General features: G+C 57.1%; 1 protein-coding gene across 43 annotated transcripts in view; it reads left to right on the top strand.

The window, feature by feature from the left end:
• The first annotated feature begins 6 nt into the window (after positions 1-6).
• Positions 7-26,152, top strand: part of TNXB (tenascin XB) — a 72,954-nt gene continuing 46,808 nt past the window's right edge. For 19 of the 43 annotated variants that reach the window (XM_025192920.1, XM_025192910.1, XM_025192919.1 and 16 more), the window contains exons 1-22: positions 7-18; positions 4,149-4,586; positions 5,376-5,819; positions 7,286-7,398; positions 7,569-7,722; positions 8,140-8,415; positions 9,182-9,931; positions 10,395-10,739; positions 11,466-11,756; positions 13,402-13,683; positions 14,742-15,038; positions 15,892-16,185; positions 16,743-17,048; positions 17,579-17,869; positions 17,959-18,249; positions 18,833-19,114; positions 20,274-20,585; positions 21,180-21,488; positions 22,177-22,488; positions 23,173-23,475; positions 24,147-24,458; positions 25,168-25,479. In XM_025192920.1, the coding sequence (XP_025048705.1) occupies positions 4,163-4,586; positions 5,376-5,819; positions 7,286-7,398; positions 7,569-7,722; positions 8,140-8,415; positions 9,182-9,931; positions 10,395-10,739; positions 11,466-11,756; positions 13,402-13,683; positions 14,742-15,038; positions 15,892-16,185; positions 16,743-17,048; positions 17,579-17,869; positions 17,959-18,249; positions 18,833-19,114; positions 20,274-20,585; positions 21,180-21,488; positions 22,177-22,488; positions 23,173-23,475; positions 24,147-24,458; positions 25,168-25,479 (6,700 nt within the window). In that variant the 5' untranslated portion in view covers positions 7-18; positions 4,149-4,162. The remainder of the gene's footprint in view (positions 19-4,148; positions 4,587-5,375; positions 5,820-7,285; positions 7,399-7,568; positions 7,723-8,139; positions 8,416-9,181; positions 9,932-10,394; positions 10,740-11,465; positions 11,757-13,401; positions 13,684-14,741; positions 15,039-15,891; positions 16,186-16,742; positions 17,049-17,578; positions 17,870-17,958; positions 18,250-18,832; positions 19,115-20,273; positions 20,586-21,179; positions 21,489-22,176; positions 22,489-23,172; positions 23,476-24,146; positions 24,459-25,167; positions 25,480-26,152) is intronic. The other 24 variants (XM_025192921.1, XM_025192916.1, XM_025192923.1 and 21 more) reach the window with 21 other exon arrangements.

The raw sequence follows: 26,152 nt of genomic DNA, 5'->3' as shown, positions 1-26,152 counted from the left end.
CCGCCCGCCCGCCCGCAGGTACCGCGCGGGCCGGGGCCGCTGCGAGAACCGGAGGGACTGGGATCTCGGGGGACTGGGGTGGCAGGGGACTCCGGGCAATGGGAGAACTGGGGTGTCAGGGCACTGAGAACACTGGAGGGACTGGGATCTCGAGGGACTGGGGGAACCGAGGTGGCAGAGGACTGCGGGCACTGGGAGAACTGGGATCTCGGGGGACTGGGAGGACTGGGGTGACAGGGCACTGCGGGCAGTGGGACAACTGGAGGGGCTGGAAGAACTTGGATCCTGGGGGAATGTGAGACCTGGGGTTATTGGAGGAACTGGGATGGCAGGGTGCTGGGAGAACTGGGATGACTGGGAACTATAGCAACTGGGAGAACTGAGCTGGCAGGGGCTGGGGTCACTGGGATGATGGGGGGTGAGAGAACTGGAAGGACTTAGAGAACTGGGGTTACTGGGGGAACTAGGAGAATTGGAATGACTTGGAATTGTACCAACTGGGAGAACTGGGCTGGCTGGGGCTGGGGGCACTGGGATGAGGGGCTGGGATAACTGGGTGGTGGAGAACTGGGATTTTAGGAGACTGGGAGTACTGGAGTTACTGGGGAAACTAGGGTAGTGGGGGACTGGGACAACTGGGGGGACAGGGGACTGGAGGCACTGGGAAAATCAGGATGACTGGGTACTGTAGCAACTGGGGGAACTGGGTTGGCAGGGGGTGGGGGCATTGGAATGACGGGGACTGTAGCAACCAGTGGAACTGATGAGAAAGGGAGAACTGGGGTGGCAGGGAACTGGAGGGATTGGGAGCACTGGGACAATGGTGTCCTGGAGTGACTGGGGGGGGACTGGATTGGAAGGAGGGAGGGACCTGGGATGAGTGGGTGAACTGAGGGCTGGGATGACTGGGAACTATAGAAACTGGAAGAACTGGGATGTCAAGACTGAAGGGACTGGGAGAACTGGAATGGTGGGAGACGGGGCACTGGGCGAACTGGGTTTACTGGAAGAACTGAGATGGTGGGAAGCTGGCAACTGGGGGCTCTGGGATGATGGGGATGGTAGCAACCAGGAGAACTGGGGGAAAGGAGGAACTGGGCTGTCAGGAAACTAAACAGCTAGAGAGGACTGGGCTGGCAGGACACTGGCGTAAAGGGGAACTGGGAGAACTGGGATTCCAGGGAGCTCTGGGCACTAAGACACTGGGATGATGGGAAACGGGTGGCAGGGACCTGGGGAGAACTGGCATGATGAAACTATGGGACTTGGGGGACTGGAGTGGCAGCGGACCGGGGACACTGGGAGAACTGGGCTTGCAGGGAACTGAGGGGCTGGGAGAACTGAGGAGACTCGAAGAACTGGGATGTCAGGGGACTGGGGGACTGAAATGATGGGGAACTGGAGTGACTGGGAAAGCTGGTGTGACTGGGGGGGGCTGGGATGGCAGGAACTGGGGGGCCTGGGATGACAGGGGACTGGGAGAGCTGGAGTGACTGGGGGATTGAGCGGACTGAGTAACAGGGAACTGGAGGGACTGGGCAGACTGGGCTGACAGGGGACTGGACTCTCGGGGCAGAAGGGAAGGGACAAGATGAGGCAAGGCAGACAGAGGTCCTGTGTGTGCCGGGGGGGTGGGGGTTGGCGGGTGGCAAAGCCAGACCCGTGGCTTTGTGGGCTCCCAGAGCCTGGGCTGAGACCCAGGCAACTCGCTCCATGGGTGGCCGAAGAGGACCAGGGGCAAGAGAGCCCTGACCATCTCCCCCCCGCCTGTCCCTCCCCCGCAGCCAGGCACGGGGTGCAGGGTGGGACTCTTATCTCTGCGCCAAGGAATTCAAGCAGTAAACAGCACCGGGCTGGGCCAGGCCTGGCTGCCCTCCAGCCCCGCAGACACCTGTTTCCCCCCACTCCAGGGGACACCGGGGGCTGCGGTCGGGAGTGAGGGGGAGCAGGGAGCTGCAGGTCAAAAGTCAGGGGCACTGGTGGGGAGGAGGCTGTAGGTCAGGAGTGAGGAGCACCGGCAGCAGAGGACCCCCACAAGGGTTACGGAGGCTCCACCCCCTCCCCCAGCTCCCTGATGCCAGGGCCAGAGCAGCACCCACGGGCTTATCCCTGTTCAAAGCCAGATCTGCTATGGGGTTAATCCATCCAGCCTCCTGTCCATCTGTCTGTCTGTCCTCTCCTGCCTCCACCCTTGATCTGCCTCTTGATGTTCCTGAGCCTCCTGCCACCCCATTAAAGATCCATCTATCCTATCCATCTGTCTGTCCATGTTGCTACCCCCAGGCACCTCCTCTGTCTGACTATCTATCCCTCCATCCCTGCAGCCCACCTCCCCCTCCCATCACCATCTGTCCCCATGCCCATCTATCTTTGTGTGTCCATCCATCCCCACACCCTCTCTCTCTCACTTTCTCTATCTCCGTACATTGTCTTTCTGTCCAGCTGCCCAGCTGCCTACCCCCTACACCCCCCTGGCAGGATGGATGGATGGACAGATGGAGACATTCTCACCTCACCTCCTCTCTATCTTTCCCCCACATGCATGTCATCCACCCATCCATCTTCCCTTACACTTGTCCACTCATCTATCCATCTGTCTATTCATCTATCTCCACACACATCTTCCATCCTGCCTTTCCCATCCATCTATCCATCCATCCATTTCCACCCCATCTCTGTGTCCCTTCCCCCTCATACATGTCTTCTTTCCTTCCACCCATACATCCATCTTCCCCCTGTGCCTCTATATATCCAAATATTTATCCACCTATCTCTCTGTCTATCCATCTATCTCCACACGCATTTTCTATCCATCCCTCCAACCCTCCCCAGGTATATCCATCCATCTATCCCTCCTTCCCCATGCACATCCATCCATCCATCCACATGCACCCTCCATCTGTCTCTCTGTCCATCCCTCCATTCTTGGCCTTGGCAGGGACAGACACCTTGGCAGGCTGCCTGAGCCAGCCCCGCCCGGGTGAAGCGGGTGCCGGGAGCATGCCAGGAAGCAGGAATTCAGGCCACCAGCTGTGAAAACAGGAGGCTGCCGGGGCTTCCCCAGGACGTGTGGGAACAGGCAGACTCTTCTGCGGGGTGCCGACGCCAGGGCTGGGAGAACCCAGGCGTTCTGCCCTGTCCCCCCAGCTCCCACGCCCTTCACAGAGCCGGGACAGACCCCAGGCATCCAGGCTCCCGGCCCAGACTCTGACACACCAGCTCCCTCTCGGGGCCAAAAGAGAGCCCAGGCATCCGGAATCCCAGCCCCGCCACCGCTTTGACCCCCCAGCCCCAACTCCCCTCCTAGAGCCAGGATGGAACCCGGGCACCTGGGCTCCCATCTCCCCCTGCTCTGTTCTCTCACGCTGTGCTCCCCTCCCAGAGCCAGGAAAGAACCCAGACATCTGATCTTCCCCCGCCCTCCCCCTGCCAACTTTTTCTAACCCCCTAAGACCCCACTCCCCTCCCAGAGACAGGAGAGAACCCAGGCATCTGGGCTCCCAGCCACCCCTGCTCCAACCCCCCAGCCCCCACTCCTCTTCCAGAGCTGGAGAGCACACAGGCATCCGGGCTCCCAGCCACCCCTACTCCAACCCTCCAGCCTCCACTCCCCTTCCAGGCCTGGAGCAAACCCAGGCATCCAGGCTGCATCCCAGAAGTCCTCACTCCCCTCCCAGACCTAGGAAAGAACCCAGGTGTCTAGAGTCCCAGACCCCAGGTTGTAACCCCCGGACCCCACTCCTGTCCTGGGGAACCCAGGCATCCGGGCTCCATCACAGCAGCCGCCACTCCCGTCCCAGAGAACCCAGGCATCCAGGCCCCCACCCCTCTGCTCTAACTCCCCGACACACCCCACTCCCTTGCCAGAAACAGGGTAAAACCCAGGCATCTGGGCCCCCAGCCCCTGGCTTCTCTGACCCCCCAGGCCCTACTCACCTCCCAGAGAACCCAGGTACCCTGTAGTGGGAGAGGGGTGAGGCCTAGTTCACTAAGGGGAGCTGGGCTGTACCAGGAAAGGGAGAGAGCTGTGTTATGGAGGGGAGGTCTTGGCTGCTTATGGGGGGCCAGTGGGTCTGTCTGAGGAAGGGGGAAGGGAGGACCCCCACCTGGGGAGGATCCCCATCCATCCCTCTCTCTCCCTACCACAGGTCCCCACTGGACCATGGGTCCCCAGGTGCTGGTGCCACTGCTGCTGCTGCTCCTGCCACTGTTCCAGGGGGCATCACCCAGGCCCCCCAGGCCCCGATCTCGCCGAGCTGCTCCACTCCCTCCTCCGGCCAATGCCACCATCTTCTCCCATGTCTACAACATCCGCGTACCGCCCTGCCCAGCTTGCGGGGACCCCCAGGAAGCGCGGGGGTCGGTGGCCACGGCAGTCCCACTGGGAGAGCCGGGGATGGGGGAGGCCAAGAAGCAGGTGGTACTGACCCACCGCATCAACCTGGCTGGCCCGGGCTGTGGCTGTGAGGCTGACACCGCTGCCCTGCGGGACGTCCTCGCCCGGCTTCGTGTCCTTGAGGCCCAGGTCCGGTCCCTGCGAGACCAGTGCAGCCCAACTGCTGTTGCCACTACCCAAGCTGGCACAGGTGAGACAGGGTGCGGGGAGGAGTGGGGGTGGAGCAAGCAGAGGAGTGGGTGGAGTCTGGGGATGGGGGTGGAACCCAGCTCCAGCTGGGGTGTCAAAAAGGGGTGGGGCAGAAGGGGTGTGGTGGTGGCAGGGAGGGGGCATGGCCATGGAAAGGGCTGGAGCCTTGGGTGGGGTTGGAGTGGTGGGTGGCACCAGGAGTTGGTGGGGACCCAGCAGCAGCTGAAGGTGTTGAAAAGGGGCAGGGCAGAAGGGGTGTTGTGGTGGCATAGAAGGGATGTGACTACAGTAAGGGGTGGAGCCTTGGCAGAGGGTGGCTAGAGCTCCATGACTGGCTGAGACCCAAAGCTAACTCAGGGTGTCAGAAAAGGGTGTGGCTAGAGTGATGGGAGGAACTTTAGGGAGGGTGCCAAAACGGGAGGGCCGGAGAAGGGGGCGAGGCTGTGTCAGGGAGGGGTATAAACACAGGTGTGGCTAAATGCACAGGTCGAGCTGGGAGCCAGCCAAGGGCATCAAAAGGAGGTGGAGCAGGACAAGGGGGTAGGGGTGGGGCTGTGGCTGGGAGGGGTGTGGCCACTGGGGGTGGAGCTTTGGGGAAGAGGGTAGGGCTAAATAGGTGAGCAGGGCCAAAAGCCAACCTACCGGTCAAAGGTCAAACAAAGGTGTGGGCATGGAGGGGTAGAGTCTTGGTGGAGGAGGGTTGGGCTAAATGGGTGGGTGGAGCCATACAAAGGGGGCGGGGGTAGGGCTGGGGTGAAGCATTAACCCCTCCCCTCCCATCCCAATGCAGGCCAGACGGACACGCGGAGCCTGTGCAGCCAGCGCGGCACTTTCGACCTGGCGGCCTGTGGCTGTGTGTGCGAGAAGGGCTGGGGTGGCCCCACATGTGCTGAGCCCCAGTGCCCAGGTGGTTGTGGCCCAGGCGGGGTCTGTGTGGATGGGCACTGCCAGGTCCCCACCTGCCCCGATGACTGCAACGACCAGGGCCGGTGCCTAGGCGGTCGCTGTGTCTGCTTTGAGGGCTACTCAGGCCCTGCCTGTGAGACTCCCGCCTGCCCCCAGGGCTGCCGGGCCCGTGGGCGCTGCGTGGCTGGGCACTGTGTCTGCCATCCTGGCTACAGTGGCCCCGACTGCGGGACCCGGGCCTGCCCCGGGGACTGTTGGGGCCGCGGTGAGTGCCGCCAAGGCCGGTGTCACTGCCGCCCGGGCTTCGCCGGCGAGGACTGCGCCCTAGGTATGGCCAGGGGCCGGTGTGCTAGCCTACCCATAATCCCATAGGGCTGGGCTGCTAACTTATCCACAGTCCCCCAGAGCTGGCTCACTAGCTTACCCACAGTCTCCTGGGGCCACGTTACTAGCTTACCCACAATCCCTGGGGGCCATCTTGCTTGTTTACCCACAATCCCCTGAGGCTGGCTCACTGATTTACCCACAATCCCTTGGGGCTGGTTTCCTAAATTACCCTCAATACCTGGGGGCTGGCGTGCTAACCTACCCACAACCCCCCAGCATTGGCTTGCTAAACTACCATTTCCTGGCTTGCTATCTTACAATCACCCTGGGCTGTCTTGCTAAAGTACCCATAATCACCCAGAACCTGGAGTATTAATTTACCCACAGTACCCCGGGATTATCTTGCTAACCTACCCAGAATCCCCTAGGACTAGCTCATGCCCCAGCCCTTGATCCTTGGCCCACCCTCACTCCCTATCTGCAATGCTCTAGGGTTGGACCATCCCCTGGACCATCCCCACTCCCTACCCACAGTCCCTTTGTGCCCCTCTTGCTCCCTACCCACAATCCCCCTGAGTTGCCCTCACTGCCCACCCATGCTCACCTTCAGTGGCCTTTGCCTCCCCTCTCAATGACCCCCCTTTTTGCCCTTCTTGCTCCCTACCCACAATCCTCCTGTACTGCCCTTGCTCCCTATCCATAGTCCTCCTGGACAATTTGCTCCTAGTCCATAATCCCATTTGGCCACTCCTGTTCCCTACCCACAATCCCCTGGGGTATTCAATTGCTCCTAACCCATAAAAGCGTGAAGCCCCATGGTCCTACTCCCTCCTGTGCATTGCCTACTCAGAATGCCCCAGGGGACTACTCACTCAGTACCCACAATCCCCCTGGGCCCCCATATCCCTCCCCGCCATGGGGTGATTGCCCCCTTCTCAATTCCTCCCTGCTATATGGGGCAGCCCAGGGATGAAGCTGCCCTTTGTGCTGCCTAATCCAGTCTTGACCCCAGGCCAAGGCCGTTGGGAGTGGGGTGGGGCCAGGGGCAGTGGGGGAGGTGAAGGGGGGACTTCCTTGGGCACAGAGACCCCCTGTTCAGACCTGCCCGATCCCTGCACCAGCCCAGCCAAGATCCACATGGCACCCTGCCCACGCCAGCTCGGGTAACCCCCTGTAGAATCGGCCCCATTCATCGTGGCTGCAGGGGCCAGGCACCGCTGCGGGGGGGAAGGGGGGAGTGGATCAGAGCTGCATCTGTTCCCCAACGTGTTTGCTTTCCACCGCGCCCGGCCTGGATGCCCATCAAAGACCTCAGAGAGGCAGAGAACAGGGAGTGGGGAGAGGTGGAGGGGGGGAGGGAGGGGGGGGAACTGATCCCAAACCAGCCCCAGGCCACAGGAAGGTGCTGACTGGATCCAGGAGGGGGCAGGGATGGATGCCTCACCCCCCGCATCTTACCCCCATCAGAGATCCCTTCTGTGGATGTGCGCGTGGTGAGCAGGGAGGAGACGAGCTTCCGGCTGGAGTGGCGTCGCCCAGAGACTCCCGTGGATGGCTATGAGAGGCGCCTTGTCCCTACGGTAATGGGATCCCTCCCAGGTGGGGTGGGGGTTATTAATCACTCCTCCTGTGCAGGGAGATAGTGCAGGAGGGGCAGCAGGATGGGTGGGGGCAGATTTGGGGGGCTTGGGATTCTTGAAGGGGAGAGGGGAAGGATGGAGGGGTCCTGACTCCTGCTTCCCTCTCCCAGGACAACCCCCAGGGGGTGTCCTCGCTCCAGCTGCCCGGCTCGACCACGGTCTTCGCGCCCTCAGGGCTGGTGCCGGGGCAGAAGTTCAGCGTCACGGTCCAGGCCCTGCGGGACCAGCACCTTGGTCCCCCCACCACCCTAACTGTCGGCACCCGTGAGTTCTGAGGGGTACTGGGGCTGGGGCAGGGGGGCAGCTCGGGGGGTAGGTGTCCATGTTGGGGAAAGAGAAGTTCTCTGTGCTGAATGGCCCCAGATGGAAATGCACAGATTCCTGTGCAGGGGAGGAGTCACTGGAGGAGGGGGGTATATTTGAGTGTATGTATGGACCAATGGAGCAATGGCTGGGCATATGGTTGAGCCAATGGAGAGATGAAGGGGCATATGGCTGGGCCAGTGGAAAGAGGGGAAGATGTATGGAAGGGCCGAGAGAAAAGTGGCTAGATGAATAGATGAGCCAACACAGAGATGGATGCATGCATGCACAGACCGCTGAAGGGCAGCATGGAGGCATGGACACATGGATAAGAGGCCCATCCCTGGCATTTCTCATCCCTACCCTTCTCTCCCCCAGGCATCGATGCGCCCCATGGCCTGCGCCCCACAGGTACCACCCCCACCTCACTGAGCCTCCGCTGGGAACCCCCGGCTGCTGCTCCTGAGCGCTACACCCTGCAGTACACCCCTGTCAACCGCGTGGGTAAGGGCCCCCCCAGCCATCTGGACCTGCCCCCCAACCGTCGGCATGTCACCCTGAGTGGCCTGGAGAGTGATACCCGCTACCGCATCACCCTGAAGGCCCATCGGGACCGCGAGGCCAGCCCACCCGCTATCATCACCGCTGCCACCGGTTGCTGCTCCCACATGGGGTGGGGTGGGGTGGGGAGGGGTGGGGAGGAGATGGGGAGCAGGGAGGGAGTACATGAGGGCTGAGAACACAGCTGTGTCTGTCCAGATGTGCCTTCATTGGTCTATGTCTCCATGCATCCATCCATGTGTCCATCCTTCTCTCCACTGGGCCATCCCTACGCCCATCCACCTGTTTTATTGGCCCATGTATACATCCATCCATTTTTCCATTGGCTTACCTGTCCATCCATCCATCCGCCTCCCCACTGGCCCACCTCTCTTTATGTGCATTTGTCCACATCTCTTTCAGGGATCCAGAGATTGGTCCTTATCCTTCCCTTCATTTCTTCTCACTCATCTGTTCTAGGAATTGTTTCCATCTCCTCTTTACCACCCACCACCAGGCCGTTGGCGAGCCAGGACAACACTCCCTCTCCCTCTCCATCATCCTTCCTTCCTGCTTAACCGTGTGTCCATCCAACCATCTGTCCATTTAGGGTCCACAGGTCTCCTACCTCCAGAGAAGCCAGAAATAACCTAGTCCTCTTTCCTTTGCAGCTGAGTTGAAGGCACCAGAGGAGGGTGGGGGATGGGGCAGGGGTCTGACCCCTCCAGGGGGTGCCTGCCCAGGGGCACCAACTGGCTCTTGGGGTGGGAAATGGGCACCTCATGGAGGTGCTGGTCCAGTCCAAGGCTGGGGACAGGCTGGGTGGGGAATGCCTTATGAGGCCCCTCTCTCACAGCTGAACTGCATTTGCTCCCGGCAGCATCGACGGCAGCCCCACCCCCACCCTTGGGGCCACCCCCTGAGTCCACGCACCCTGAGGCCTCCCGCACCCGTCCACCCGCCCCTGCCCCCCCAGCAGTGCGGTCCAGCCCCCAGCCCTCCCTTCCTGACGCCTCCCCGCTGTCCAGCCATGTCTTCCTCCGCACCGTGGTGCAGAACATCACAGCCAAGCTGTCCCCCTACAACGGGACCTTTTTGCAGCGCCTGGAGAGCTACCTGCAAGCCACAGGCTTCCCGCTCCGTGGCAACCAGACCATCCCCAGCGTGGCCCAGGCCATCTTCTTCTACCTCATGCGGAGGAAGCCCGTGGATATCCGCGAGATGGTGTTCAGCCGCCTGAGCGAGCACACAGAGGGACTGGCAGACATAGTGCCCACAAGGGCCCCTAGTGCCTTTCCCTTGGGCGGGGAGGTGGGCAGCATCTACTCTGAGGGCTACTCCCAGCTGGATGGGGGGCGGCAGACTCACACCAAGCCACAGGTTGTGGCCAGCTCCCCTGGCGCTGTCGTGATCTCACTGGACGGCTTGCGGGGTCACGCAGACCGCGTGGTCATCCGGTACCGGCAGGTGGGTGGCCAAAGTGGCAGCACGGCGAAGGAGCTCTCGGTGCCTGGGGATGCAGCTACAGTGCGCCTACCCAGCCTGGCACCTGGTGCCACCTACCAGGTGGAGATCCACGGCGTAGTCAAGGGACAGTCATCCAAGTCGTATTCCATCATCATCTCCACAGGTAGCACAAGACAGCTCCGGGGACCGCCCCCCATCCAGCCGCATCGCCCCATGGCACTGCTTGGCTGCCCAGCAGTGCTACACGCTCACGCTAACCATCACAGCTGACTCCTGCTTCTCTCTCCTTTCAGGTCATGGGCTCCAGCATGCTCTGGTTTCTTTCCCCACAGGGGACAGGCGTGGCCATCAGATGGGTCCCTTCCACCACCTGTCTCTGCCCCCCTCATCCCCTTCACTCCTCTGGCACTAACCCCACAGATTCCTCCTCCACCAGCTGCAGAGGCCACACTGTGGATGCACCCACCAAGCCACCTTGGGCAACAGGGCAGGGGCCTTTTCGCTCCAGGGGGTGCTGGCCCTGATCCAGCCCCTGGCACTGGGGAACACGGGCTGGCTTAAAGGGGTGAGCATGGGGCAGCAGTGGCTTCCTTCCCCATCCATCTCACCGTCTCCTGCCCCACCAGCTCCAGAGACATCCAGTCCTGAGGAGCCCACAGCTCCCCCGGTGCCCAGCACAACCTCTCCCAGCCAGGAAGAATCCAATTCCCCGAGGGACCTGGCTGTGACGGACGTTACTGCTGACCGGTTCCGTGTCACCTGGACAGCCACCTCCAACATCTTCCAGCGCTTCCTGCTGCGGTACCGCGACACCAGCTCCAGGGCCCCCCCAGGGGAGATCCAGGTGCCTGGGGGGCAGCAGAGCGTGGTCGTCACTCAACTGAGCCCAGGCACTGAGTATGAGCTGGAACTGTGGGGAGAGGGGCCTGGGGGGACCCTATCTGAGCCCACCATCACCAGGGCTATGACAGGTAACCATGATCTGCACCCTGCACCCATCCCCAGCCCCCTCCACTCTAACCAGTAGGCATCCCTCCCCAAGAGCTAGAGCAGAACCCAGGCATCCTAGCTTCCAGTCCCCTTCCTCTAATCTGCCAGACCCCACTCCCTTCCCAGACAAGGCCATTGAACCCAGGTGTCCTAATTCCCAACACTGCCCCTACGCTACCCCCTAACCCCCACTCCCCTCCTGTACCTGGACATAGATCCCAGGTATCCTGGTTCCTTCCCTCCCCCCAATCCCTCCTGCTGCAACCCAGTAGACCCCACTCCTCCAGAGCTGGAATAGAGCCTAGGAGTCCAGCTTTCAGTCCACCTCTTCTAAGCCACTAGACCCCACTCCCTTCCCACACATGGACATAGAACCCAGGAGTCCTGGCTTCCAACCTGCACCCCCTACTCTAACCCACCAGCCCGCTTCCTGAGCTGGGACAGGGTGCAGGTATTCTGGCTCCAGCCCCCCGTCCTAACTGGCTCGATCCTGCTGCCCTTGCTGTGCTGGGCATGGAACCCAGGTGTCCAGGCTCCCAAGCTCCCTTGCTCTAACCCGCTAGTCCCCACTGCCCTCACCATGCTGCCAATGGAACCCAGGTGTCCAGGCTTTCTCCCCCTCCGTGCTCTAACCACTAGGCCCCCTGCCCTCGCCAAGCTGGGAATGAAACCCAGGCATGCTGACTCCTGCCTGCTCTTTCTTGCAGCTCCCCAGGGTGGGAGCCCCGGGCCTGGCGTGCTGGGGGGCCTGGCAGTGGGGAACGTGACCAGCGACAGCTTTGGGCTTGCATGGACCGTGTGGCAGGGGCTGTTCGACTCCTTCCTGGTGCTCTCTCAGAACATGGCAGGGCAGGCAGGCTCCCAGGAAGTACAGGTGCCCGGCGACCAGCGGGCAACCCTCATCCAGGGGCTGCACCCAGCCACGGCCTATGCTGTCACACTGTACGGGGTGCACCAGGGTCGGCTCTCCCGGCCTCTGCGTGCCAACGTCAGCACAGGTAGCGTTGTGCTGGGGATCCCTGCCTGCACACCAACCCTCTTGCTGCTCCTTTACCCTCCTTCTCTGCTTGCCTTCATCAGCACTATGGGACAGAACCCAGGTGTCCGGGCTCCCTGGCTCTCCCTGCTCTAATTCACTGGACCCTGCTGCCCTCCCAGCACTGGGATAGGACCAACACATCTTGGCTTCCAGCTCCACTTTCCTTCTCTAACCCACAAGACCCCAGTCCAGACCCGGAGCTGGGATAGAACCCAAGCATTGGGGGGTCTCTGCCCCAGCCTCCCCCGGGGCACCAAGGGAATGAGATACCTGGGAGCCTTTGTCATGGGGCCTTGAAAGAACCACTCTGGATCCCTTGGCTGGATGACAAAGGAAATGTGGCAGGGAGAAAGGAGAGAGACAGGGAAGGAAATAGTGACCACATGGCAGGAATGAGATGAGGTGGAGAGAGAGAGAAAGAGAGAGAGAAAGGGGTGTGTATAGGGATGCAGAGATTTATGGAGGGGGTTCTGTGGGAATGGGTCAATGGCTGGGTCAAAAGCAAGATGGAAGGATGGATGTGCTTGTAGACAGATGAATGGTTGGGTGTATCTGGGAATGGATGGATAGACAGGTGTGCATGAGGCAGGTCGGTGGGTGGATGGATGGATGCATATGCATGGGGAAGGAGGGATAGATGGATGGATATACCTGGGGATGGATGGAAAGGATAGAGGCAAGGAAGGAAATGGTGACCATGTCCCAGGAATGAGATGGGGTGGAGAGAGGGCTAGAGAGAAAGGGGTGTGTATGAGGACAGAGAGATAGAGGAGTTATGTGGGAGTGAGTCAATGGTTGGATAGAGAAAGAGAGAAGGATGGGTGTGCATGTAGATGGATGAATGGTTGGGTGTATCTGGGAATGGATGGATGGGCAGGTGTGCATGAGGTGGATGGATGGATGGTAGGTGTGCAAGGGGCAGATGGATCTACATGAGGAAGGAAGGATAGGTGGATGGGTGTACATGGGACTGAATGAAGGAATGGGTGGATGGCAGGCTGAGTACACAGCAGGAAGCCTGGATGGATGCAGAAAGCCCTATGGAGATAGGAAGAAAACTGGAGAGAGAGAGGAGCAGGGGCAGAAAGAAATGAAGAAAGGAGTAGGTAGGAGAGAAAGAATGTGCAGAAATAAAGCAGTGAGGTAGACAGAGCCACATGACAACGCAGCGTGGTGGAATGCAAAAGCGATGCAAAAAATAAACTGGAAGGACATGAGAGAGATTGTATGCAGGAAAAGGATGAGAGGAAGGAAAGAGCCAAGGGTGTGGGGGGGAGGGAAGGGAGGTGTACCTGCCAAGAAAGAAGTGTCAGAGGAACAAGGAGGGAGAGAGAGCCCCAAAGAAAAAAAGTGGAGGGACATTTGATCCAAGAGGGAGAAGAGAGTGATGGAGAAAGAGAATGGGCCCAGGCCTGGATGGAGATGGAAGGGTCCATCACGGACAGAGTAGTGTGTAGGGCAGGTCACAACTGTGGGGTTCACCCAGGGCTCCCTGTCCTGGGTACTGATGATACCTTGAGAAGAAGTTGGAGCACCAGGGGGCTGGGAGCTCCTGCGTCCCAAGCTGGCACTAACAGGATCCTCTTGTGCTCCCTCCTCTCCAGCACCAGCCGACCACCCAGCCCAGCCCAGCCTGGGGGAGCTCTCAGCCTCCGACATCACCCACAACTCCGTCCGCCTCTCCTGGACTGTCCCACAGGGGCAGTTTGACTCCTTCATCATCCAGTACAGGGACACAGACGGGAAGCCCCAGGCCCTGCCTGTAGACAGAGGATCCCGAGAGGTCACTGTCCCCAGCCTAGTGCCCTCCCGACGATACAAATTCCACCTCTATGGTATCTCTGGGCAGAAACGCACTGGCCCCATCTCCACTGATGTCATCACAGGTCAGTAATGCCCTGCCCTGTCCCTCACTCTGCTTTCCAGGACAGCGGGGACCCCAGCTTCCAAGACAGGTCCTTGAGCAAGATGCTTTTGTGAATGCAGCATCTGCAAGGACAGATCCAGACAGTGATGGGCAGGGAATGGGAAAACAGGATGTGTGAGGGTGGAAAGGCGGAGGATGGATGGATGGATGGATGTTTCTATCTAAGAATGGGTAGGTGGAAGGAGGGAGGGAGGCAGGTGTGTGCAGACAGAAGGATGGATGGGCAGACGGATGGAGGCGCGCGAGGGAGAATGGGTAACTGGAGTTGTGTGTACAGGGATGTGTGGGTGGGTGCTTCCATGTAGGAGTGGATGGAGGCACGTGTGTGGGGATTGATGAACAGATGGACAGACGGATGGAATGAGGGGTGAATGAGTAATTGGAGGTGTGTGCAGGCATGGGTAAAGGGACGGATGGATGGATGGATGGATGGATGGATGGAGGTCTATAGCTAAGGATGGATGGATAGAGGCATGTACAGGTGGGTGGGTAATTGGAGCTGTGTGCAGGGATGGAAGGATGGTGGTGTGTAAAGATGGATGGGTAATTGCATCTGTGTGCAGACATAGATAAAGGGATGGATGGAGCCATGTGTAGGGCTGGATGTGTTCGGGGGTGGGGTTGATGGATGGCAGAGGGGATGGATACAAGGGTACTCCTGGGAATAGATGGACACCAGTGACCTCTCTCCATATCCATTAGAGGACTATGTGTAATACCCATCTCTCTCCTTTCCCTCCCCTTTCTCTCCTGGGTCTCAATTCAAGTTTCCATGAGCATCACCTCCAGCCCTGAGCTGGCCCCTTGCAGAGGCAGTGCCACCCTGGGAGAATCAGCCCTGGCCTGTGCACAAGCACATCTCTGTGGCCCCAGCTCTCCATGGGTGGGAACCTGCTTCTCTCCATGCCTTCTTGCCATCTTCTTTCATGGAGCATAATGTGGCACGCCCCAAGGGCTCTGCAATCCACTGACCCCTTCTGTCACACCCTTCATTGTCCCCCTTTTTATCTCCTGAAGCCCCTGCACCCGGGCGGGAAGAGGAACGCCCAGCCCAGCCCAGCCTGGGGGAGCTCTCAGCTTCTGACATCACCCACAACTCCGTCCACCTGTCCTGGACCATCCCACAGGGGCAGTTTGACTCCTTCACCATCCAATACAAGGACACAGAAGGGAAGATGCAGGCCCTGCCTGTGGATGGGGGATCCCGCAGTGTCACCATTCCCAACCTGGTACCCTCCCGACGATATAAATTCAATCTCTATGGCATTTCTGGGCGGAAGCGTCATGGCCCCATCTCCACAGATGCTGTCACAGGTCAGTGGTTGCTCCAGGATTGTTGGCTCCTTTGGCTGTCCCTGACTGCAGTGCAGTGGGGACACTGAACAACAAGTTGGGACTTTTGAGGAAGACATCACTGAGAAGGATGCATCTTTGGCCCAGCAATGGATAGCTCAGCGCATAGGTGGAGGGGGTGCACAGGAACACATGGTGCAATGGATCAATGTAGAGGAGGAAGGGAGGTCAGGGGGTGTGTGGAGATAGGTGGAAGGATAGAAGGTTGTGGAAGAGAAGGAAGGGAGGGAGGGTGTGCATTGAGATGAACGGTTGACGGTGAATGCAAATAGATGTGCATGCATGCTTGAGGTGGATGGATGAGTTCGTGGGTGGATGGGTGGAAAGGGCAGAGACAGGGAAGGAAATGGTGACCATGTGACAGGAAGGAGGTGGGATGGAGAGAGGGCTAGAGAGAAAGGGGTGTGTATGCAGGTGAAGGGGTTATGTGGGATTGGGCCAATGGTTGGATAGAAAAAGACAGAAGGGTGGGTGTGCATATAGATGGATGAATGGTTGGGTGTATCTAGAAACGGATGGATGGGCAAGTGTGCATGGGATGGATGGATGGATGGATGAAGTGGCTTCACACATACATCCATTTCTCTCCTGTTCTCAGCCCATCATGCTGGCCCAATCCCTCCACGTGGCAATCTGGGAATATTACCCAGCTCTCCTTCCCACTGCCATGTTCCCAGGGCAGGCAGGCCCCTGTACCTCCCTGTGCCCTCATCCCATCTCCTCCCACTAGAAAGAATATGGTGCACTCAAGGACCCTGGGATCCACTGAAATTTTGGCCATATCATTTACTTTCTCCTGAATTTTCTGTTGCAGCCCGGGCACCACGAGAAGAGAAACCCTCCACCCAGCCCAGCCTGGGGGAGCTCTCAGCCTCCGACATCACCCACGACTCTGTCCGCCTCTCTTGGACCATCCCACAGGGCCAGTTTGACTCCTTCACCGTCCAGTACAAGGATGTGGCAGGGAAAACCCAGGCTCTGCCCATGGATGGGGGATCCCGCACAGTCACTGTCCCCAACCTGACACCCTCCCACCAATACAAGTTCAACCTCTATGGTGTCTCTGGCCGGAAGCGTCACGGCCCTGTCTCCACTGACATTGTCACAGGTCAGAAGTTTCTCCCAACGGTACCCACATCAGCCTCTTTGCTTTGTAGCATAATGTAGCATCTCCACCCTGGAGTGCTCTGGGGAACACATATCTAGAAACCTAGTCTGTGTGGGCCAGCTAGTGGCTGCTCTGTATAGCAATAGAAGAGAGCTAGGAATAGAGCTATAGGAAGATGGTTGTGTGGATGGATGGATATGGAAGTGGATATGTGCAGGCCAATGGCTACAGGGAAGGGAGAGAGAGGTGAGGGTGGATCTAGCTGGAAGAAAGGTGTGTGTGGGAATGGAAAGATAGCTGGGGCATGTGTGGGAGGTTGGCTGGATGATTATAAAGGTGAAGAAGGGGATGGATGGATGGATGGAGGGACATTGGGTAAGTGGATTGTCTTACTTGTTGGTTGGATGGAGAAATGGAGAGATGTGTGTGTGAATGGACAGATTAAGACCAATCAGGTTCTTTGCATTGCTACCCCATTCTTCCCTCTTTTTCTGGACTCTGCAACCTGCTGAGCCCATCACCCAAGCCCTTTACTTTCTTCTCTCTATCCTTTGCAGCCTCTGCCCTGCAGGAGACAGAAGAGGCCACAGTGGCCCCAGCCCAGCCCAGCCTGGGGGAGCTCTCAGCCTCCAACGTCACCCATGACTCTGTCCGCCTCTCCTGGACTGTCCCACAGGGGGAATTTAATTCCTTCACCATCCAGTACAGAGACAGGGAGGGGAAGCCCCAGGCCCTGCCTGTGGATGAGGGATCCCACACGGTCACTGTCCTCAACCTGACACCCTCCCAACGATACAAGTTCAACCTCTATGGCATCTCTGGGCAGAAGCGCCATGGCCCTATATCCACTGACGTCATCACAGGTACCCTCCCCCTATCCTTGGGATCTGCCTGCTTGCCCACCTATCCTGAACCTTGTTTTCTGCCTACTGCTGTGACTGGAATCATCCATCCACCCATCCACCCATCCCCATTATACATCTACCATTGCTAAGTCATACATACATCCACCCCTTCCCTTACACCCCCTCCATCCAGCCACTCACCCTCTCACATTCTCCCACCTGCCCACCCATCCACTGGCAGCCCCTGCTGATCTTCTATTTCCACTTCCCACCTGTCCTTCCCACCTGTCCATCACTGTGTTGGGGTGAAGTCCAGCTCCATTCTCTCTGGCCCTTCCCCTGGGTGCTGTTCCCTGACCTGAAGGATGCTATGCCCTCATGGCCTTTCCTGGTTAACTCTTTGCTCCCTATAGTGTGGGGCCCAGAGCTCCTGTTTCCAAGAGCCCCCATGCAATCATCTGGCATTGGTGTTGTTTATTCCACCTTGGATGTAGAGAGGGGTTGCCCCCAGCTATGTGCCCTTCACTCCCCTGTCCTCTCTGTTCCAGCCCCGGCACCACAGGAGGACATCACACCCCAGCTCCGCCTAGGAGCATTGACAGCGGACAATGTGGGCCCACGCTCCCTGGACCTCTCCTGGACCGTGGAAGAGGGCACCTTTGACTCCTTCATCATCCACTACCGGGATGCAGCAGGCCAAGCCCAGGCACTGCCCGTGGATGGAGTCCTGCGCTCCCTGCACCTCCATGATCTGACACCCTCCCACCAATACCGTTTCAACCTCTATGGCATCTCTGGCCGGAAGCGGCTTGGCCCCATCTCCACCAATGCCATCACAGGTCCGTAACTGCCCTCAAGCCACCTTCATCCTCCCAGCTCACAGCTATGTTAGGTCCTTCCATTCAATGTTCCCCTCTTCTTGTTTCAGCAGCACCCCAGGATGGGGAGCCCTTGACCCAGCCCCGCCTAGGAGACCTCTCATACTATGATGCCACCCACAACTCCGTCCTGCTCTCCTGGACCATCCAGGAGGGGGAGTTTAACTCCTTCCTGATTGAGTACCAGGATGCCGCCGGCCAACTACAGTCCCTGCCTGCGGATGGAACCCACCGCTCCATCCGGGTCGGCCACTTGGTACCTTCTCACAGATACATATTCCACCTCTATGGCATCTCTGCCCAGCAGCGCTTTGGCCCCGTCTCCACCGATCTGGTCACAGGTCAGTGGCTGTTCCAGGGCGTCCCAATGCCTCCCCCATCTCTCCTCCTTGCTTTGCAGCCCCAGGGCTGGGATTTCCTGGGAAGATGCTTCCAAGAGTCCACCCACCATGGTCCAGCACAGCAGATGGACTTTTCCCCTCCTTTCATTTTTCCCTCCCTTCCTTCCGCTTTTATTCTCCCCATCAGTCCAGAAGCTGGGAGCCTTTCTACCAGCCATACAACTATGTATGCCATTCTGATGAATATGCATGACCTCAATTGCCAAATTTCCTGCTCCAGTACTTGTCCTTTTCCTTGCCTTTGGACACCCCCTCCTCACCGTATCCAAAGATAACTGTTGAGCCCAGTTGAGCATGCAAAACTGTCTTAGGGCACCATGAACAAGAGTGATTCCCATTCCTCCTTCTCTCTCCACCTGCTTTACACTGTGGCTGGAGAAGAAACTGGAAGAATCGTTTTGAGGGAAAGCAACATCTTTCCCCAGCTCATCTGTTAGAGCCTAGAGATGCTCCCTCCCCCACCTCTTTCTGGAAATGTTGCTGTCTGTGATCAGCAGCTCTCTTCCCCATCTCTCTGCTGCAGCCCCAGAGTCATGGAAGGAGAAGCCCCACCTGGGAGAGCTCTCAGTCTCTGACATTACCCCAGATTCTCTCCGCCTGTCCTGGATGGTCCAGTCTGGAAGTTTTGACTCTTTCCTGGTCCAGTACAAGGACGCGGAAGGTCGACCCCAGACACTGACAGTGGATGGGGGATCCCGTACAGTCACCATCTCCAACCTGGTGCCCTACCGCAAATACAAGTTCAACCTCTATGGTGTCGCCAGCCGAAAGCGCCATGGCCCTGTCTCCACCGATGCTGTCACAGGTCAGTGTTTTGGGAGAACCAATTTATCACCCTCACTTCTTTCCTTCTGTAACCTCCTCTCCAGTCTTCCCGGCCCTTCCCTTCTCTTTTCCATCACTCTCTCTTCCTTTTACATGCCATTCCTTTGCCTAGCTACTTTGCCTTCCTACTTTCCTTCTCTTGCTCATTTCATTACTTATCTTCTCCTTTCTTCTTTCTGCTGTCTGTCCTCTCTCTTCATTCCTCCTCTTCCCCCTCATGTTCTCAGCTTCTGCCTGAACAAGGAACAGTGCCTGGTTTCCTCACCACCTCTCCCCCACACCATCAGAGAGGAAATCCATGTAGACATTTATCTCTGGGTTTAGGATCAATCTGCATCTATTCAGCTCGGGTCAATTTGGAATTGACTCTGGGCTGATCTAAGTGTGTCAAGGGGAAGGAGTTGAACCACATTAACCACGTCCCTTTCTTTGCCAAGAGTAGGAGTGAGAATATGATTTCTCACCATTCCTGGCATCAGCAAGAACAAGGCTGAAATATCCACCTCCAGTTCTGGGGCCAATGTTTTAAGGTGACTGATAATTCAAGAAGATGCCTGCAGGTAGAGGTGGATTTTCCCTGTCTGAATGCCCTCCACTCCAGACTGAACACCTTCATGGACACTGCTATAGTCCAACACAAAACTGGCTCAAGACAGGGGCAACTGCCTGGGCCTGTGCTAGACAGGAGGTCAGCCACAGTGAGTCAATGGTTTGTTGTACTAAGCACCCTGAAAATGATACAAATTTAGGAACAGAAGACTGGAAAGGCTCTCCTGGATCCTTCAGTCCAGCCCAGATTCACTGCATCATCTGCTTCCAGGATCCTAGAGAAAGGACCATGCCCTATAAAGGCAGTCCCAGCCAATGTGGGGAGATGTATATTTTTCACCCCAAATCTGGTGATTGGTTTCACCTTGAGTGCAGGACCCAGACTCACCACCAGACACTGGAGAGGTTCCTTAGCATGATAGGCTTTCTAGGAGGCCTTCAAGGGTCGGGCTGTCACAGGGCTGTTGACTCAGTCACACTCTTTGCTCCTCCACTCCCTGTTTCTGGCTTCCACATCTCCTTGCAGCAAGTTCCCAAAATAACTCGGGAAGCCAAATCCTCCACACCCACAATCTTACCCTCTGTTTCAGCCTCAGCACTGCAGGAGGAAGAGGAGGAGGAGACAACAGTAGCCCCAGCCCAGCCCAGCCTGGGGGAGCTCTCAGCCTCTGATGTCACCCACGACTCTGTCCGCCTCTCCTGGACTGTCCCACAGGGGGAGTTCAACTCCTTCACCGTCCAGTACAGGGACATGGAGGGGAAGCTCCAGGCACTGCCCATGGGTGGAAAACACCGTACAGTCTCCATCCCCAGCTTGGCACCTTCCCAGCGATACAGGTTCAAGCTCTATGGCACCTCTGGGAAGAATCGCCACGGCCCCATCTCCACTGATATTATCACAGGTCAGCAGCTGTTCCCAGGACCTAGAAGTCTCCTCCTTTTTCCCTTTTGCTTTGGTAGCCGAGTGAGGACACCAGCCATCAGGCCAGAACTTTCCAGGTTCAAAGCAACCAAGAGGCCACCCTCCACAGTCCAGTGCTATCTCTAGACTCTTCCTCTCCTCCCTTTATTTTTCTTACCCCTCCATGCTCACTTGCTCCTTTCATAGGTGCAGAAGCCTGGACATTGTATGCAAACCATTCCACCATCACTTCTGCTTCCCTGATGAAGAGGCATGATCTCACTGGCAAAATATCCTGCTCCAGTACATGTATTGCTTCTCTACCCAGCATGCCACTTCCTCTTCAAACCCAGTATAGGCCCCCCATGTTCCTTCAGCTCAGCTCATGCTGGACGGTAATCCTAGGCATCATGTCTAGACCGTGACAGCTGGGGATTCCCATCCCATTCTGGACATAATGCCCCTCCTCCCTTCCTAACAATCTCTTCCCCTTCCTATCACTTCTTCTCCATTCCAGCCTTTCTTCCACTTGCCAGAACCAGTCAATACAACAGCAGGATGCTTCTTTCTCTTTCCTTTCCCCACTTTGTTGCAGCCCCAGCCCCTCAGGAAGAAGAGGAGGTAGTGACAGTAGCCCCAGCCCAGCCCAGCCTGGGGGAGCTCACGGCCTCTGACATCACCCACGACTCCGTCCGCCTCTCCTGGACCGTCCCACAAGGGCAGTTCGACTCCTTCACCGTCCAGTACAAGGATGTGGAGGGGAAGACCCAGGCCCTCCCCATTGATGGGGGAACCCACACTGTCACCATGCTCAACCTGGCACCCTCCCAACAATACAAGTTCAACCTCTACGGCATCTCTGGGAGAAAGCGACATGGCCCCATCTCCACGGGTGCCCTCACAGGTCAGCGCCTGATGGGTTCCTCTCATTTCTCTTCTTTCCTTGGGGCAAAGCTTGGGCATTGGCCACCAGACAGGACATTTGGGGAAGAATCTCCAAGGACCCCTGCCTCTACACTGAAGCATGACATCAGGCTCTTCCTCTCCTTCCTCTTTTCTCCATTCCTCCTGCCTTGTTTTGTTTCTATAGGTGCAGAAACCAGGAGCCCAAATGCACATGGCATCACAAACTCCTCTACTTCTAGGAACAATATGCATGACCTCATATGCAAAACTTCCTTTTTTTCCTATGGATGAATATTATGCCCAGGCTAGAACAACCCTTCCTCCTCTCCCCCAGACCTTGGATCCACCTCCCAACAGCACCATGCACCCCAAGCCCACCTGTCAGGTGTAACATTGATCACTTCTCTCAGTCCCAGGCATGTGGGGGATGTGTTCTGTGGTTACATTCCTAGACTACCCACCACAGAGACCAGGCAGTGCGTAGAGCCCTACCTTTGTGTGCTCCTGTCTGATGGAAGCTCAGGAGAGGACACCACAACTGGCTGACTCCCTTCCCATCTTGGGCACATCACCCCTTCCATCTTTCCTACCTGTCTTTCTATTCTCTACCTGTCCATTTAGATCCTCTGGGACCAGCTGGCAACAATAGGTGCTTCCTTCACTCTCCTGTCTTCCCTCTGTTGCAGCCTCAGTCCTACAGGAGGAAGACAAGAAAGAACCCACGGTAGCCCCAGCCCAGCCCAGCCTGGGGGAGCTCTCAGCCTCCGACATCCCCCACGACTCTGTCCGCCTCTCCTGGACTGTCCCCCAGGGGCAGTTTGACTCCTTCACTGTCCAGTACAAGGACATGGAGGGGAAGACCCAGGCCCTGCCCATGGATGGAGGATCCCGCATGGTCACTGTCCCCAACCTGGTGCCATCCCGACGATACAGGTTCAACCTCTACGGTGTCTCTGGGAGGAAGCGTCATGGCCCCATCTCCACTGAGGCCACCACAGGTCAGCGCCTGATGGTCTCTTCTCCTCTCTCTTCTCTACTTGGGGCACAGCTTGGACGCTGGATGCCAGACAAGAGCTTCTGGGAGGAAGCTCTGAGGACTCAGCCTCTACATTCCAGCAGGACACCTGGGCTCTCCCTCTCCTTCCTCATTTCTCCATTCTTCCCTGTCTTGTTCTTTCCATAGGTGAAGGAACCTGGAGCCCATATGGCCGTGACATCACAACCTCCTCTGGTTCTAAGATGAATAGACATGACCTCCTTTGTAAAACTTTTTTTTTTTTTTCAAATGGCTTAATTTTAAGTTGATCCTGGAACAACCCTTCTTTCTCTCACCCAGCCATTGGGTCTGCCTCCCACCACTCGCATGCACGCCGAGCTATCATGTCACATGGGTCACCTCTTCTGGTCCCAGACAGTACAGGATAGGTGTTCTGTGGCTACACTCGTGAACTACCCTATCCAGAGAGTCTGCAGTGCATGGAGACCTACCTTGGTGTGCTCCTTCCTGATGGGAGAGCAAGAGAGGTATCCCACAATTGGGCAACTCCATTCCTAGCTTGGAAATGTCACCATCCCATCTTTCCTTGCTTTCTTTTCTGTCTCTTCCAGATCTTTTCCATCTTCTGACACAAGATGACACCACCAAACACCGCCTTCACTCTCTTGTCTTCCCTCTGTTGCAGCCTCAGTCCCACAGGAAGAAGAAACCACAGTATCCCCAGCCCAGCCCAGCCTGGGGGAGCTCTCAGCCTCCGACATCACCCATGACTCCGTCCGCCTCTCCTGGACCGTCCCACAGGGGCAGTTTGACTCCTTCACTGTCCAGTACAAGAACGTGGAAGGGAAGACCCAGGCCCTGCCCGTGGATGGAGGATCTCACACGGTCACTGTCCCCAACCTGGCACCCTCCCGACGATACAAATTCAATCTCTATGGAGTCTCTGGGAAGAAACGCCATGGTCCCATCTCCACTGAGGCCACCACAGGTCGGTCTGATTGTCTCCTCTCTTCTCTCATCTTGCGTGGGGCACAGCTTGGACACTGGATTCCAGTCAGAAACTTCTGGGAAGCTCCCAGGACTGCAGCCTCTACAATCATGCAGTACATCCAGGCTCTCCCTCTGCTTCCTCCTTTCTCCATTCTTTCCTGTCGTATTTCCTCCATGGGTGCAGGAACCTGTAGCTCATATCCATATGACATCACAGCCTCTTCTACCTCTGGGAAGAATATGCATGACCTCATCTTCTTTTTCCAAATGATGAATTTTATACGCAGCCTGAAACACCCCTTCCTCCTCTTTCCCAGCCATTAGATTCACCTCCCACCATCCATGTGCACCCCAAGCCCTGATTCAAGTGTTACATGGGTCACTTGTCCCTGTCCCAGGTGGTTGTGGGGATGTGTTCTGTGGTTACACTTCTACACTACACTCTCCAGACACTCTGCAGCACATGGAGATCTAGCTTAATGTGCTCCTCCATGAAGGGAGGTCAGGAGTGGACAACATAACTGGCCGACTTCCTTCCCATGTTGGGGCAGTTGCCCCCTCCACCTTTCCTTCCTGCCTTTCCTTTCTGTTCCTGCCCTTTGCCAGCCTCTGGGGAAAGCTGAGAACAGCAGACATCTCTTTTACTCTCTTGTCTTCCCTCTGTTGCAGCCTTAGCCCCACAGGAGGAAGAGGAGGAAGAACCCACAGTAGCCCCAGCACAGCCCAGCCTGGGGGAGCTCTCAGCCTCTGATATCACCCACGACTCCGTCCGCCTCTTCTGGACCGTCCTACAGGGGCATTTTGATTCCTTCACTGTCCAGTACAAGGACATGGAGGGGAAGACCCAGGCCCTGCCCGTGGATGGAGGATCTCACACGGTCACTGTCCCCAACCTGGCACCCTCTCAACGATACAAATTCAATCTCTATGGAGTCTCTGGGAAGAAGCGCTATGGCCCCATCTCCACTGAGGCCACCACAGGTCAGTGCCTCATGGTCTCATCTCTTCTCTTCACTTGGGACACAGCACGGACCCTGACCACTAGACACAAATTTCCAGAAAGAAGCTCCTAAGAATCCAGCCTCCACATCTCAGCAGGACATCTGGCTCTCTCTCTCTGTTTCATCTTTTCTCCATATCTCATATCTAGTTTTCTCCATAGGTGAAGGAACATGGAGCCTAACATCACATGCATATGTGATGTCACATATGCATGTGACATCACATTCTCCTCTGCCTCTGGGATGAATATGCATGACCTCATTTGCAAAACATATTTTTTCCTATGGACAAATTTTATCCCCAGCCTGGAACAACCCTTTCTCCTCTACCCCAGCCATTGGCTATGCCTCCTATCTACTGCATGCCTCCCAAAGCCTGGCTGCCAGGTGTTACATAGGTCACTTCTCCCTGTCCCAGGTGGTTGGGAGGATGTGTTCTGTGGTTACAGTCCTACACTAACCTCCCCAGACAATCTAAAGCACATGGAGGCCAGGGTTTGTGTGCTCCCACTAAAGGGAGTTCAGGAATTGACACCCATACCTGGCTGACTCCCTTCCCATTTTGGACCTTCCATCCCTTCGATCTTCCCTTCCCACCTTTCCTTTCTCTTTCTACCCTTTTCCAGCCTCTGGGCAAAGTTGAGAACAGCAGACAGCCCCTTCACTCTCCTGTCCTCCCTCTGTTGCAGCCTCAGTCCTACAGGAGGAAAAGGAGGAAGAACCCACGGTAGCCCCAGCCCAGCCCAGCCTGGGGGAGCTCACGGCCTCTGACATCACCCACGACTCCGTCCGCCTCTCCTGGACCATCCCACAGGGGAAGTTTGACTCCTTCACTGTCCAGTACAAGGATGTGGAGGGGAAAACCCAGGCCCTGCCAGTGGATGGGGGATCCCGGACAGTGACTGTCCCCAGTCTGGTGCCTTCCAGACGATACAAGTTCAACCTCTACGGTGTCTCTGGGAGGAAGCGTCATGGCCCCATCTCCACTGAGGCCACCACAGGTCAGCACCTGATGGTCTCCTCTCCTTTCTCTTCTTTGCTTGGGGCACAGCTAGGACTTTGATAACAAGACATGAATTCCAGAAAGAAGCTCCATGGACTCCAGCCTCACCATTCCAGCAGTTCATCCTGTTTATCCCTCTGCTTCCCACTATTCCCATTTCTCCTGTCTTCTTTAATCCATAGGTAAAGGAACCTAGAGCCCACGTGCATGTGACATGACAAACTCCTCTGCCTCTGGGATGAATATGCATGACCTCATTGCAAAACATTCTTTTCCTATTGATGAATTTTATTCCTAGCTTAGAACAACCCTTTCTCCTCTCCCCCAGTCACCAGATTTGCTTTCCATCAGCTACATGCCCCCTGAACCCTTCTCTCAGTGTTACATGGGTCACGTCTCCCGGTCCCAGGTGTTTGGAGTGTTCTGTGGTTACACTCCTACACTACCCGCCCCAGACCCTCTACAGCACATGGAGACCTGGCTTTATGTGCTCCTCCGTGAAGGGAGTTCAGGAGTGGACACCATAACTGGTTGACTCCCTTCCCATCTTGGGTAGTTACCCTCTCCACCTTTCTTTCCTGCCTTTCCTTTTTCTTCCTGCACTTTTCCAGCCTCTGGGGAAAGCTGAGAACAGCAGATGCCTCCTTCACTCCCCATCTTCCCTTTGTTGC

The sequence above is a fragment of the Alligator sinensis genome, unplaced genomic scaffold (assembly GCF_000455745.1).
Source record: "Alligator sinensis unplaced genomic scaffold, ASM45574v1 scaffold184_1, whole genome shotgun sequence".
NCBI lineage: Eukaryota > Metazoa > Chordata > Crocodylia > Alligatoridae > Alligator > Alligator sinensis.
The sequence above is the reverse complement of the archived record's forward strand: the minus strand, read 5'-3'. Positions and strand labels throughout refer to the sequence as shown.